Below are 15,983 nucleotides of genomic sequence, written 5' to 3' on the forward strand. Positions count from 1 at the left end.
TCTACTGTGCAAATATCAAGAGGGCATTCCTGAGTGGTCTGATCATAACCTGCCCCCCTCCCTATAGAAGAATAACAGGGTACAGATGAATTTTTGGTGCACATATGAATGACAATGATTTTGAGAGGTGTATAAATGATTACCTGTAGGTAGTCAGACTGGATAGCAGTAAGCAGATGATCTTTGCTGAGTTCATAAAAAACATCCGAAGTCATGACCTGGGACAATTCCTCACAGAGGAAATGCAAAGCTTGCCGGTGTACCCACTTAGAGCCATATGGATGAGAGCTCCACTTGAGGATGGCAATTAAGGTATCTAATGAGATGCTCTCTGCAATGATATCCTCACAGCCTAAAAGAGAAGGCAAAGACTTCTGAGATTAATCATAATCGATTACTTATTGAATGTTAGTGTGCTAGGCACTATATTTAAAGCTGGCCATAGTACCAAGAATTCAAGGAAATAAAACAAAATCTCACAGAAATCACCAAGACTGCTGGAATGGGATAGTAATGGATTATGACATCTACAGAAAATCTGCAGCTGTAAAGAGGTGGATATGTGGGAAAATGTGGAGAATCTTCCCAGCTGTTCAAGAGAATAAACATCTATGTGCAAATCTAGCAATACAAATAAGAGTGTAAAGCACCAGTCCGAGGGGAAAGAAGAGTAGGTAGAAATGCTGAATTGGTGGAACCTGACCAGAGGAAAATGAATGACATGCTGATGCAACGTCTACACCTGAGAAGATAGGTGGACTGCCAACCATGGAGATACCTGTTTTTTGTATTATCCTAACAAAAACTTTGAATCTTATGTTGTTAATAACTTAATTCCTCAGAAAACATACAAAATATGAAAACTTTATGCCCCTTTGGGCTTAATTCTAGCAAAATTAAAAAGAAACAAGCGATTTAAGTGAAAAAGAGCAAGATTCCAGAGAAGGTCATACAGTATTTTAAGTGCTCCAAGAACAAGAAAAGAAAATCTGAGGACAGTCAGCTATTCTCCTTAAGTAAGATCATTTCAAAAAATAAAGATATAAAATCTGAGTGAGAAAGACAGTAGATAGGAAAATGGTTAAAGTTGGACAGAAATTTTTCACTAAGTTTACTATTAAATAAAAACCACCCCAGCACATGGGAGGCTCAGGCAGCTCAAGGTCAAGGCCAGCCTGGTCTACATAATGAGTTCAAGGCCAACTTGAACTACATAGAGAGACCTGTCCTAGCAAACAAAACAAATAAACCAACTCCAATTCTGATAACATGTAAGCAAAAGAAGAAAACATTTAAACATTATTGCTTTCAACAATAAAAATAAGGCTCTAAAGATTACTCTCCAATAAATTTTGCTGTAAAAGATATTGCCAAGGGCTGGGGATATAGCTCAGCGGCACAGTGCCTGCCCGGCAAGTGTGAGGTCCTGAGTTTGATCTGAGGTACAAAAAAATAAAAGGAAAAAAAAAAAAAAAAGATATATCCAAAAGAAAGGGCATCAGTGAACTCCAGAGACTTACAAAGTTTAAAGTTACTTGAGAGAGAAATTCTTGAACATTGAAAGAGAAGTGAGTGAATCCCATTTCAGGGGTATAAGATCATTAGTAGCTGCTATGGTTTTGACAAAAAGTAATGCTTCTTTTCCTTTTTCTAATATGGTACCCAACAAAGAGAATATTAAATAATTATGTAACATGATGTCCATAAAACATTTAACAAACTATTTCATGATGTTGCTAATTTGTTAGCATCATTAGACAGAAGCTGCTGTCTTTAGTGTATACTTAGTACTTTCTTGAACATAGTAGGTGCTAAATAAAAATGCACAGGATAAATAAATAGAACCTTATAGATGTGAGGCAGGCAACAGAACAGCTGTGAAAAGAACCACTCTGTAGGCAGTATCAATGGCGGGTACAATGAGGGGGTGGTCATTGTCTTTGCCATGTTTATCAAGCAGTTGGTTAAAGATATGGAAAGTAAGCTAGGCATGGTGGCATACACCTGTATCCCAGTTACCTGAGGTAGTGGCAGGAACATTGTCTGAGGCCAACCCGGTCAACTCAGAGAAACCTAGTTTCAAAATCAAATAAAGGGGTGGGGATGTAGGTCAGTGGTAGATCACTTGGCTAGCATGCAGAAGGCCCTGGGTTCAATCTTCAGTATCACCCCCTGCCCTACCAAAATTTGGAAAGAAAGCTTTAAAATCTCAAGATGACCTAAACATACTGCATAGCATAACAATAACTGGCCAAAAAAATTGGTCAAAGTCGAGTTGAAATACAAATAGAAATACTAGGAAGCGCCACACTTAAGGCTGAAGAAAATCAACTGCAGAGTAGACTGTGAGTTAGTGTACTACTACCTACATAAAATAGTATCTTGGGAATTTTAACTTGGGAATGCAAAATGTGATATGGCTGCTATAAAGTTAAAGCAATCTCAGGCTTTTAAGGTGTAAGTATCAAGTCCTCATCAGAGACTACTCTCTTCCATATTTTTCTGTGCCCTGTGTTCACATAGGCAGTTTAAATCACAGAGTTTTTAGAGGATGATAGGAAAACAGCAGTGAGCTTGAGACCTGCATTGCAGAAAAGTTCCAAACAAATGAGATTCTGTAGCTTATGTAAGAGAAACCTCAGGAGAGACATTAAGAACTATCTTTAAATGTCTGATGGCCCTTCATGAGAGAGAGGAGAAATAACTGACTTCTGCTCTTCCAAGGGTAGGTCCTGGGAAACAAGTGGCTCAATAATAAGGAGTTCATAACAATTAGAATTTTTCTCCTTTATCAAAAAAAGATCCCTCCAGAAAAGTAGGAGCAGAGGCTGGCTCATCACATTAGGGACCAAGTACAAATAACGTTTTCACTAGATAGGAACTAATAAGATCAGAAGACACCAAGTTGCTTTTATCCCAAAGGGAATATAGCTTTTAGAAAAATGGTAACAAAATAGGAGTAATTTGAAAATCAAAACATTAAAATAACACCCTTCTAAGACACAGTATGACCACCACAGTGAGACAAACATGTAAATGATACCTGAAGGCATGAATATGTGTGGATGAGAAGTGAGATGTAAGGGAAGTTCTGAACAGTCTTCCTGATTTACGGTGAGCCTTGAACATCAAGCCAGGACAGGCCTCATTCAGCAGACAGTAGATGTTACTTAAAGTAATCACTGGAGCAGAAGGCAGGAGAGTGAGTCAATCTGATGGGAACAGCAAGCTTACAGGTGTATTCAGGAATGAAGCGGAGAAAATTAGAGGAAAGGATGTATCAGAGTCCTACAACCCAGCATATCAACAGAGAACTATGGAGAGAGACTTAAAGATAACATGGTTGTATGTTTATGCTTCTGAAAGTTACAAAGAAGTAGAGCACAGTAGGAAAAGGTGAATTTTGAAATCAGACAAACTAGACTTTAAATCCCAACTCTGTTCCTGAGTAGCAAAATCACCTTGGGCAAATCACTTAACTCTGAAACTGAGATTTTCTCATCTATAAAACTAGTGTTACCTCTCTTTGTAGGGCTGTCATGTGATCCAAATGATACCACATCACTTACAATTTCCTAGAACTTTACCAAACTCTAAGGCCTTTTTATATGTTGCTCCATTTTTCTGGTATCCTCCTAATTCTCCTCTTTAAGGATTCTGTATCATTTAAGATTTAACTTAGACAAAATCTGTTTTAAAAACCTACCCTGAATCTACTATTCCCCAGATCACATGTCAGGTGTTAGGTAAGGTCAGGGCCTATCTAAAAATTTTCCTGGTGCCCTATGTTTCTATCTAAAATAGAACTAAATAATACTTTATCTTTCTTACATATTCACCTAACTCCTCCACCAGATTAAGAGTTCCTCAGGGGTACAGCCTGACCTTATCTCTGATCTACAGAGACTGAAATCTAATGGCCAGCTAATTAAAAAAAAAATAGTGGCTGGGCTTGGTGGTGAATGTATATAAGCCCAGCACTCAGGAGGCTGGGGCAGGAGGATTGCTGTAAGTTCAAGTCCAGCCAGGGTATACAGGGAGTTCCAAGCCAACTTGAACTATAGTGAGAACCTATCTCAATAAGCAAACAAGCAAACACAAAAATCCACCCCCCTGAATATTGGTCAATGTTTTTGAAAACTTATGTATATATGCCAAACTGTGTTATGTGCTGAGAATATTTAATGTTAGCACTTCTCAAGGAAGATACTATGCTTTCATTTTATAGCTAAGAAATGACAAAGATCAAATAACTTGCCCAAGGTCAAAGAACTAGGAAGAAAAGGTATACACACACACATCCTTTTCTTTCCCTCCTGAAAAAAAAGAGTCTCTCTCCCCCATTTTATGTCTGTAATGTTTGGCCTTATATTGATCAATTTCATTAGAACTGATCAATTTAGAAGCACTTCTCTCATGAAAATGAAAGCATCTTAGAAACATACCAAACATGGTGATATTAAGTAGGCCCCAAAACTCAAACAAACCCTGGAATGTTACAGATATATTTTACAAGTTATATTGTCAGTATTTTCATACTATTAGTAATTATGTCTTTTGTCAAGGTTAACATTATGGGGCTGAAAACATACATGTAACAGAGCAGAAAGGAGGCTGGCAGGAGAAGGCAAACAAGTAGGATGCCAAAGGTGTCACATAATGTCACTTTACTGGAACATTCTGGACCAGAATATCAGCACACCCAAAGATGGTCAGATTCTTGGCAATGCAGTGATACAAATTCCTTCAGACCACTGCACAGATGAGCAGGCCTGTATACATGCACACACAAATTCTTTTCTAGTGAGCAGGATGCCATACATTCTATCTTGGTAATTTTCAAATTATCTTGGGTCAAGAATTAGGTTGTTTTTATAAATTTTTAATCTGTTATGGGCAACACTTGTAATAAAATTCAATGGAAATGCCCCTTAGATAACGTGGCAACAGCAAATTACTGGAAACGTTTCTTTATAGTCTCCACTTGTGTACTTATCTTACTAAGGACACACTCTGTACAGGAATGCTCTAGCCTGTGACTTTTCCTCCTTCAGCAGCTGGGCTTGGCTTCTTGGCTCTGCCATGCGAACGGCACTATGGCTAGCTTGCTGGTCCCAAGAGAATGAGCAGCACCCGGAACAACCCACTCTTGCTGACCAATAGTATCTACTGGAGCGGCCCCAGTTCCTGCAAATGAAAGCAGAGCTGCACTAGCTGACCTGGAAACTTGCAGAAAATAAACACTTGTTAAGTGCCACTGAGTCCTCAGGGTGTTTGTTACACAGTAATGGTTGACAAATAAAGCATGTTACTTTCTGGATGAACTCAAAAGCTATTATCGTCAATTTTAACAGAAAAATTCTACTTATGGATACAGCATTTAATAGATAAAAGCATCAATGCATTCTGCTTAGACGGCAGTTTTCAACCATGCGATTGTGAGGTTGGCAGACAGCATGAAGTCAATTTCTTAAAATTCTTTTGTGTGATAACCACACTTTACAGGTTTGCCTCCTTCTTGTATATTTTTCTATTCTCTCTCATCAGAATATTTTCTTCCTACTACTTAATGTGGGTAAAGATTTCTCTTTTCAAAAACCTGAGCTATAGAATATGAATAAATAATCAAGGCTTAAAGAAGTAAAACTAATTTAAAATTCAGGAACACAAATGATTGTGCTATGCATGCTAACAAGATCACTTTATATTTTTATTATCAATTTTTGTTTTGTTTTTCTCCAGACTCCAGTGATAACTAATGTTAGGCTCAATGTTGACAGCTCTCTGAACAGTCAGGGTCTATCTTGATTCCCTACTCACGCTTGTCATTATGCCTGGTATCCCCTTCTAACTTGTTTAACCAATACCAGTGGGAACCATTTCAATGTCGTGTGGCCATCAGACTCTGAGTTGCATACTAGGATTAAAGTAAAGGGTTACAGTAGGTGGCACTGAAATCAGAAATAAAATTTGAAGTACAAACAGGCTTGCAAAAAAGTTGCTTCCTTTCTTTTTAAATAAGCCACTGGTTACTGACTCTGAACCTTGAAGAAGAGAACTGTGAAACAAGAAGCAAGTGAGGATGACAGGAAGCAGTCGGGAGAATGGGTTTTGAATGGGGGCAGTTATTTTACTTAATTCCTGACTCTCTTTTGCCAGCACATCCTTGTGAGTCTTAGTTGCTCATTTGAAGCTGAAATAATCTACCAGCATTCTGGAGATTATGGTGACTATTATGGCCATTTGTCTACACACTGTCCTTTCTCTGGACTAGACATCGTAAATTTCTACACTGCCTACCCGCCCTTTGACCTTGATATTAAATCAGTATGTTCCCCTGACATGTCTGTCACAACTCTTTGATTAGCCTCTTTATTTTCCATCCCCTCTAATACCATCTTTGTTTAAATCCTCAGCACCTCATGTATGAACTTCTGAAAAGTCTCCTCTCCCTCACGTTTTACAATCCAGACTTACACTGTTCAATGTCGGTTTCCTAAAACACAACTATCATCTCATCATCTCCATTTATCTATTTTAAACAAGCAACCAAGAATTATAGATCCAAGACAGAAAGTGAGGGACAAACAGGACAGAAGACAAGCCAACCTGTGTCTCAGTATTTTAAACTGCCAGTTCACCCTTTGGACACTGCGACTTCTGAGAGCTCGGAAGACTCCTTTCCCACGGCTCTCCTGGCTTCCCAGCCTCACTTCTCTTATGTCCAGGAGCACTTAGCAAACCAACGACCCGCATGAAACTCATTTTGGGCTGGCTGGCAGCAGAGATTGTAGAGAATGAAAGAAGAAATTCAGGTCACAATGGCTAATAACAGAAATGACTCTAGAAAATAGGATTTCTGGCCTGGGGGATATAGCTCAGCAGCACAATGCACCTGCCTGGCAAGTGTGAAGTCGTAAGTCCAGTTCTGGATACCAACAACAACAACAACAACAACAACAAAAAACCCAAAACAGGATTCCTCTCTGGTAATAGCAATAAACCTCTCCCCATTTTTGTAAGTGGGAGATAATAACCCTTGCATGCAGCAGCATAACAGAAGGAATTTTCACAGAAAGCAGATTAACCTCAGATATAAATGGAAAATGAAGGATTAGCTCAGCAGTAGTTGTGGCACCTGAATGGAACACAAACACTGGTGACTAAAAGCCCTGATTTTGGATAGTTTTTGATTAACAGTTTGATTAAAGCTATGAAAGAGCAAGCTGTGGATTTGGCTTGGCTAACTCTGAAATCTGGCATTTTTCCAAGTCTGGAGACTTCCAGGTCAGTGTTTAAAGAAAATCTATATCCTGAAGCTACAGGGCAGACTGTTACAATTTAGGCTTGAGATTTAATCTGAAGACTACCAGAGCTACAAAGTTTATTTGAATGAAGGCGTCAGTAAATCTATGATAAAATATGGGCTCTAGCTCCACTGACTACACTGGTCCCGTGCCCAACATGTAATCTCAGCACTTTGGGAAGCTGAGGCAGAAAGATTGCATATTTGAACCCAGCTTGTGCAACTGAGTGAGACACCGTCTCAAAACAAAAAAGGCTGGGATATAGCTAAAAACAAGGGCCCTTGGTTCAGTCTCTAGTACTAACAAAAAAAGGGGGACAGGGGAACTTAACACTTAGACTTGGAATGAATGGATGAGTTGAGATGTTAATCCCCAAGATTCATTTCAATTTTCTGGGCTAAAAAATTCCTTTTTGGAGAATGGCAGTCTACCCCACCTGGCAAGAAGATGGCTATCTTTTTCAAGATCAACCCAAATCTGCTCATCACCTCCAAAGTAATCTGCATCAGGTGCATAGTATGGGGGGAAATGTAAGTCCTGTTCTGGCAGGAGACACTCAAAGAACTGCAACAGTTGCATGCACAAGGGGGGGTCCGTGTGTGTGTGTGTGTGTGTGTGTGTGTGTGTGTGTGTGTGTGTGTATGTGTGTGTTTTGAGAGTGCTGGAGCAGGTTACTGAGGCGTGTGTGTGTGTGTGTGTGTGTGTGTGTGTGTGTTTTGAGAGTGCTGGAGCAGGTTACTGAGGCGTGTGTGTGTGTGTGTGTGTGTGTGTGTGTGTGTGTGTGTGTTTTGAGAGTGCTGGAGCAGGTTACTGAGGCGTGTGTGTGTGTGTGTGTGTGTGTGTGTGTTTTGAGAGTGCTGGAGCAGGTTACTGAGGCATTTTCCAGCAAGTTGAAGTTTGAGAAGGGGGATAAAAATCTAGGTTTTCTAAAGGAAGGGGGAAACTGTGCTAATTTTTAGTATTTTAACTATTTTTCCCACTCTCCGTCCCAACCACTAATGGTTCCAAATTAGTGGTGATCAAAAGAAAAATGTGAGGGACTTGGAAGGCGGACGTGAGGCAGCTACCGTTACTCTCCAAAAATCTCTGTAGTTAAGTATGGTGACAGGTGGACACAAAGGTACTAGTGGGTACTGCCCTGCCTTGCTTCTTTTCTGCTCCATCCTAGCTCTTCCTTCCACTGTGGCCCCACTGACTACACTGGCCCCGTGCCCAACATCAGATGGCTGGCTGCAGCTCTCTGGACACGAGAGCCACTTCTCCTGAGAGCCTCTTCGTAGACCCAGTTCAGCGGCTGGAGCACATGGCTTCTCTTCTCAGGTTCACTGGACCCCATCACTCCCTCAGCTTCTCCCACAACTGTGTAAGATTTAACTCCAACAAGCCAGAGCTGCCATTCCTCTGAGCAAACTCTGAAAAGCTATGATGAGAGAATAAGAGTTCTAGCCAGTTGCAGGAGTGGGACTGTGTCTAATTCCGCCGTCTTCCTTGATGCCAGCCTTTTGTGGAAGTGTCACTGCCTTAAAAAGACTCTGGTGGACTGGATTTAATGGCGCACAGTATGTAAACTGATCTGAGTGATACAAGAAGAATGAGTTAAGCAACTCTTGTGCCCACATCGTGTTCTCTCTGCCTTTTGCTGTAATGACCCTGTTGCAAAGGTGTATCCAGACAGACCTTCCTCAGTCACGGCTTCATACCTCTTGCATTCTGCTGTGGAAATTCTGACACCTTGGAGTGGGCACCTCCAGGAATCAGCTAGGCCCCTGTACATAAACACACAAAGCTTAAGATGAAAACACTTTTCCAAAGGGGAAATGAAGGCTGACAAGCAAATGCATCCTTTTCCTTCCCTTGTGTGGAAGTATTCCATCTAGCTGGTCAAAGGATGTCAGCAGGGTGAAGCTCAGTTGTCTACATCAAAGATCAGCTCGAAGCACATAACTGTATGACTATTTCATTTCATTTCATTTCATTTCATTTCGCCCTTCCCAATCTCCCATACTCACTTCCTCAAGAACATTCTCAAATAAACTATCTAAATGCAAGTCCTTATCCTAGGGTTTACTTACTAGACGAAACCTAGGCTAAGGCAGATACCAAAAGCTCCATTCTTGGGCCAGGGACACAGTTCAGCAGCACAGTGTCTGCCTAACAAGCAGAATACCTTAGGTTTGATTGCTGGTACCAAAACCAAAACCAAAACCAAAACCAAAACTAAATCAAACAAACAAAAAACCAAAACAAAGTAACTGCCAGTATGTCCATAAATGGATGAATGAGTAACAAAAATTTGGGGTGCGGGTGGGGGGCTGGAGATATAGTTTAGCAGCATAGTGCCTGCTGGCCAAGTGCAAAGTCCTGCGTTCAGTTCCTGGTACCAAAAAACAAAACCCCAAAACAAAACAAACAAACATTTCAGTCTTGACACTGCTTTACACAAAAATAGTATTTTTAATAGTCGTTCTGGATTTTGGAGTCAAATTAACGTTCCATTTAACACTGGATTTCAGGTTACCTTTCTAAACTTTCACTGAGAACAAATCTACATGCAATAACGTACATAATATAGCTGTTCTGAAAACAACAATATAAGTTGTTTTCAGATAGGGTCTCACTGTAGTCTAAGCTGTCTCTGAACTCACTATGTGGCTCAGGCTAGCCTCACACTCATGGTGAACCTCCTGTTTTTCAGCCTGCCAAGTGCTAGGATTTATAGCCGAGTGCCACTACACTCAGCTTCTTCTTCACTTTCTTAGTTTTTGTAGTACTAGGGATGACTGAAACCAGTGCCTGCACATGCAAGGCAATACTTCACCACTGAGCTACATCTTTAGACTACAATACAAACAACCCTTGATCTCAAGAAGCTAACAATCCTCTAAGAGAGGTAGAAAAAGTGTATTAAAAAACTATGGTATATAGTAGTATGGGGGCTACCTGAATTCTCAAAATTGTAAACACGGCAAACAATGGCTTTCCAGTTGAGATAATAAAGAATATATCACTTTAAGGGAATGGAAAAAAATGGTATTCCAGGCAAAGGGAAGACTATGTATGTGGAAGTTGTTGAAGGCAAGTGACAACATATACAGTTTCAAAAAAAAAAAAATATGGCTTGTTGAAGAAAAAGAACAGAGTACAACCTTTAATAAAGTCATCTAGAGACCCTATCTGAAAACAACTTAAAAAACAGCTATATTATGTATGTTATTGCATGTAGATTTGTTCTCAGTGAAAGTTTAGAAAGGTAACCTGAAATCCAGTAATTCACCAATATTATAAATCTGTCACTCAAAAAGTGGTTTCAAATAGTTTGAATTTATTCACTTAGAAGAGAGATCAAAGTTGTTAATTGGAACCAAAGTACTTGTCTTAAATGTTCCATCAAATGATCTGGGCATGGTAGCTCATGCCTGTGATGCTAGCATTCTAAAAGACTAAAGCAGGAGGATCCCAATTTCCAGCCCAACCCAGGCAACTTAGCGATTTACACCCTATCTTAAAATAAAAAGGGCTGGGTATGTAGCTCAGTGCAAAGGCCTAGGGTTCAATTTCCTGTAAAAAAAAAAAAAAAAAAAAAAAAGAAAAAAGAAAAAAGAAAAAAAAAAAAAAGAAAGGGAAAGTGAAAGAGACAGAGAGCATGTGCGTGCCATGTGCACGCATGCCAAAGTGAAAGGAGGATGAGAAGGGGAGGAGAAAAAGAAGGGGGATAAGAGGAGGGGAAGAGAAAGAAAAAGGAAAAAGAAAAAAAGAAAGCGCGCCTTCCTGGCAAGTGTGAGGTTTTGAGAGGTATCCCTGTACCACCAAAAAAAAAAAAAAAAAAAAAAAGGAAGAAAGGAGAGGGAAGGGAGGGGAGTGAGAAAAATTTCAGTTTCCTAGTGTTTTTCTTTTTCTTTTTTCTTGTTCAGAATATGTTTACTGAGAGAAAGAAAGCTTCTGTCAGAGACACAGAAGGGATCTCGGGATCTCGAGTGGGTTGCCCCTAATTGTTTAAACAAAAGAAACTGTTGATACTGCTGATCTAAAAAATATCAAAAGGTTAAATAATGGATTAGTTTTCTATTACTGTGTAACAGATTACCATAAACTTTTATCATTTCATATTTTCTGGGGTTCAAAAGTTTGGGCATGGTGAGCTGGGTCTTTGTCATGGTTTCACAAGGATGCATGGAAATGTCAACTGGGCTCATGTCTCATTTGAAGACTCAAATGGGGAACAATCTGCTTCCCTGTTTATCAAACTGTCGGCAGAATGACTAAGGCCAGCTTCTTGCTGACTGTTGCCTGGGGTCATGTTCATTTTTTGTCATGTAGGTCTCTTACCAGGCCATCTCACCACACAGTGGCTTACTTCTTCAAAATGCGGCACAGGTAAGTGTCTAGCACAAGTCTACTATCAAAACAGAATTCTGTATAATTTTCAGCATCATTGACACTGGCCATAGGTTGCACACACACTTAAGGAGAGAGGGTTACATAAGAGTGTGAATACTACCAGGAGGGGAGTGCGTGGTGGCACACACCTGTAATCCCAGCACTCAGCAGGCTGAGGTTGGGGAATCACAGCCAGTTCAGGACCAGCTTGGGCTACAGAGTGAATTCAAGGTCGGTCCAAACTACATAGTGAGACCTTTTCTCAAAAAGAAGTTGGAGAGTGAATACCAGAAAGTGGAGCAACTGGGATCACCTTATAGGCTACCGGTCCCAGGAAATGTATGACCACCTTAGCATTACACTCATCATTATACTCTGTCCTTAGCATCCACATTCTTTTAATCTATTTCAGATGCTTTTTCTTAGAATGTATCTCACATTACTATTTCCCTTAAGAAGGTAACTAAGGGCCAGGGATTTAGCTCAGCAGCGTAAGTGCCTGCCTTGCAAGCGCACGGTCCCCAGTACCAAAAAACAAAACAAAACAAAGAAGGCAACCAATATTTTAGATAAGGATTCATCATAGTTTGGGAATAAAAGGACATTTCTGCATTTTATTCCTCATTCTGGTAGCTAATGTTTTGAATTTAGTTGTCCCTGTTGGGTAAAAAGGTACAGAGTACAGAAGTATGGTCTTAGCCACATGGAAGTGTATCTTCCAAAGTTCTGTCCTCCTTTTATTTTAAAGGTAATAAAACAGAATAATGACAACAGAAAAACAGAAAAATGAAACAGAATAGTGACAACCTGATACTGGATTTTAAAAACAAGAAAGAAGAGAATCTACCACAGTTACTATATATTCCATACTGTTATCCTCTAAATAGTTGCTTGCACTAAGCAACTCTAAATGGCCTGTAAAGTCAATCAAATGATACAAGCTTTAGGTTGTTTTTTTACTTCAGTTGCTATATCTCAATCTATGTTCCTTCAAATCAGCCAGTTGCTTGAGGGGGTGGTGGTGTTCTTTTGCTCCAAGCCCACACGCCAGTTGGCTCACAGGGTGTAGGTGGGATGTGGGGGCATGTCTTCCATCCTAGTCCTCCCCTCTCTCTGTCCCTTTTTAATAGTCTTATAAGATTTTTTTTTACAATAGGTAAATGCCAAAAATGATTACTAACATTACAAATGAATTTTAATATCTGTTCATGTTGCCCTTTAATGTATTTTAAAAGTTATGCCCTAAAACACTCCAGGATATCTATTGGAAGGCTACATGAGAAATTAGTAACACTGCCTGCCTCTGTGGAAGGAAACTGAGTGGCTGGGGAAAAAGGTTTAGAAGGGCAGGAGGCTTCATTTTTAAAAATTCTGCTCTGTGCCTAAGTATTACCTAGTCAAAAAATTCACCACTACCACCACCACCACCAGGCTACAGAAGTTGCCTGCAGTTCCTTCCCTTAGTACTCAGTAAAATCAATCAATAACCACAAAACCCAAGCCAAGCAAGTAATGGAAGGAAATGTGAAGGCACTCCACCCCGAGACATCACTCCTTTTTGATGGAAAGGAAGCAATGACTGAGATTTGTGCTGTCTGTGTGCATTAATGTGCATTCTTATTTCTGTAACTTTTGCCAAGTTATGTTGGAGAAACAGACAAAGATGGGATAGAAGCAGAAAAACTTTTGGGAAAAACTTTAGTAAATTAATAAAGAAAAAGGACAAGCATACTTTCATGGCCTAAAGGAAAATTTTTTTTACTAATTGTTGAATAAAAGATTACCCTTCAGGCCATGAAATACACAGGATTATGTTTAAGTACACTTAAAATACTTAATATGAACTGACCTTTTTAAATTTTTATTTTATTTACTTATTTGTAGTACTGATGATCAAATACTACAGAGTCTTTGCACAGAGATACATTTCCAGTCCTTTTATATTTTGAGACAGAGTCTTGCTAAATTGCCTAGTCTGGGCTCGAGCTTAGAATCCTATTCTTCCTTGGGCTCCCAGAATGCTGGGGTTAGAGACATGTATTATGAGGCCGAGTTTAGGCTGCTATTTACATTTACTTCACAAATCAATGTTCTCTGACAGCTTTCTTTTTGGTGGTGGTATTGGGAGTAGGATTGAGGCCTTGTACATGCTAGGCAAATGTTCTAAACTGAGGTGTATCTCCAGCCCTCTACAAGACAGGGTCTAAGGGGCCTAAGTGGTCTAGGGTGTCTTAGAACTTGTTACTCTCCTACCATAACCTGCTGAGAAGGTGGGATTACAGGTATATGCCACCAACTCTGGTCTGATACGACACTTTTAATGTAAGTCATCTGGGAGAGCAGCATTTGTAAGTCAGCTCTAGGGACACAGATACCACATGCAATGTGGGGGTACTGAACTTGGACTCACAGGATGTTTGAACTTGAACTTTTATATGTGATCTCTGCTGGAAGAGAGACGTGAGAAATACCACTAGCCTTGGATTGACCAGAGTCCCAATCCCAATTCTCTTTAGGTATGTGATGTGTGAAAATTCTGCCTGCATATTCATCCAAAAAATGTGTATAATAGTTATCTCATGGAGTTATTTTGAAAAATAAGATTAATTACAGTAATGGCACTTATTACATTGTTTACAGTAAACATTTACATGAATGGTAGCTATTTACTTTAAACACTGCAGTAAACAATACATGAGTGAATGATTACTATAGTCAAGCTTCCTTGGAAGGGTACATACTTCTGGTATATTCTAATTCAAGGCAAATATAGATTTGTAGGGATGTATGGGGTGAGAAGAGTGAATCAAAGACCCTTAAGGAACACAGAAACAGTGACAATCCAAATGCATTGTACACTTTCCTGTCACAGAAAATCCTTTTATTATATGGAAAGCTCAGAGGTTTATACTTCTATTTAAAATAAAAAATTCAAACAAAACAAAACAAAACAAAAAAAAACAAAGCAGGGGAACAGCTGGGTGTGGCAGTGTATGTCTATAATCCCAGCACTCAAGAGGCTGAGGCAGGAGAATTCTTCCAAGTTTGAGAACAGACTGGGCTACAAAGTGAACTCAAGGCAGCCTAAATTGCATAGTAAGACCCTGTCTCAAAAACAAAACAGAACAACAACAACAAAAAACCCAAAACAAAACAAAATCTAAAAACCTTTTACTTTGGGTATCAAGGTAACAACTACACCTTCTTCACTATCTTTAACCATTATTTCCCTAGTGACTGTAATTAATATCTTTATTTCTGTTATAATAAAGGAGAAAATTCAACAGCTTTTGAAAGTAGACATGTAAATATGCCTTTCAGACTTTCTAATGTTCTCTGGTTAGTCACCTCAGCGGCGTAGTGCCTGCTTGGCAAATGCGAGGTCTTGAGTTCGAATCCCTGGCACCCCTCCCCCCAAAAAGCACCTCACAGATAGTATCTTCTCAGAGATCATATTCCCTCTTCCCTCTTGGAGAGAGTAGCTCTGGAGTCAAATGGACCTGGATTCAAATTTTAACATTTCTTATCTGTAACCAAAGGTAAGTAATAACATTTTATAGACCCAGTTCAACTGTATGTGAATAACCACAATAGAGGATGATGCGAGTCAAGTACTTAGCACAGTGCCTGACAAAGAACACTGCTCAATAGATTTCCCTGAATGAACAGTATAAAACGTTTAAAAATAATTAGTAGTGGCCTGAGATGTGGCTCAGTGAAAAAGCATCTGCCTGCCTAGTGTGTGTAAGACCATGAGTCTGATCTCCCAGCTTTGAAAGGAACAAAACAAAGTTAAGTCTACACTACATAGATTTTTATTTGCTTACAAACTATCCTTTTTTTTTTTTTTTTAAACTCCATTCCTTCTAGAACACTTCTTACAGGTTCTGTATACTGTAGCCAAAGAGCTTTCAGAAAATGCAAATGCAAGCAGACCACAAGACCTGCTAGAGCCAGGATGAAGCCTACTGGGTCAGGAAGGCAAATAAGGCTATCTGGTACAGTCCTGTTTTCCTGGAGCCTCATTTTTGGCCACACTTCTCATCTCTGCAGCCCCATTCTCCCCCAACCAAAAGGTTTTGCTTTGCTTGCTTTGTTATCTCTAGGGCTTTATACTTGTTATTCCTTTTGCTCTGCATGCTCCTTCTGTTTTATAACCTTTTCATTCACCAGATCTTGTTTCTCTGGGAAGCTGTGTCCTGTTAACCCCTACTCTCCATACAGGGAGCTGAGTTTTCTCTTCTTCCCGCACAGCATACAGCATGGCATACAGCGCTTTATTACAGCACTTCTGCCAAA

At 39.7% G+C, this 15,983-nt stretch overlaps 1 protein-coding gene across 7 annotated transcripts in view; it reads right to left on the reverse strand.

Annotated features, from left to right (window-relative positions):
• Btbd7 (BTB domain containing 7) overlaps positions 1 to 15,983 on the reverse strand; it is a 105,412-nt gene that overhangs the window by 25,918 nt on the left and 63,511 nt on the right. For 2 of the 7 annotated variants that reach the window (XM_003462645.5, XM_063241093.1), the window contains exon 4: positions 144 to 352. In XM_003462645.5, the coding sequence (XP_003462693.1) occupies positions 144 to 352 (209 nt within the window). The other 5 variants (XM_013144394.3, XM_063241094.1, XM_063241092.1 and 2 more) reach the window with 5 other exon arrangements.

This window comes from Cavia porcellus, unplaced genomic scaffold, assembly GCF_034190915.1.
Source record: "Cavia porcellus strain 051 isolate PalLab524CR breed Dunkin Hartley unplaced genomic scaffold, mCavPor4.1 scaffold_31, whole genome shotgun sequence".
Classification (NCBI taxonomy): domain Eukaryota; kingdom Metazoa; phylum Chordata; class Mammalia; order Rodentia; family Caviidae; genus Cavia; species Cavia porcellus.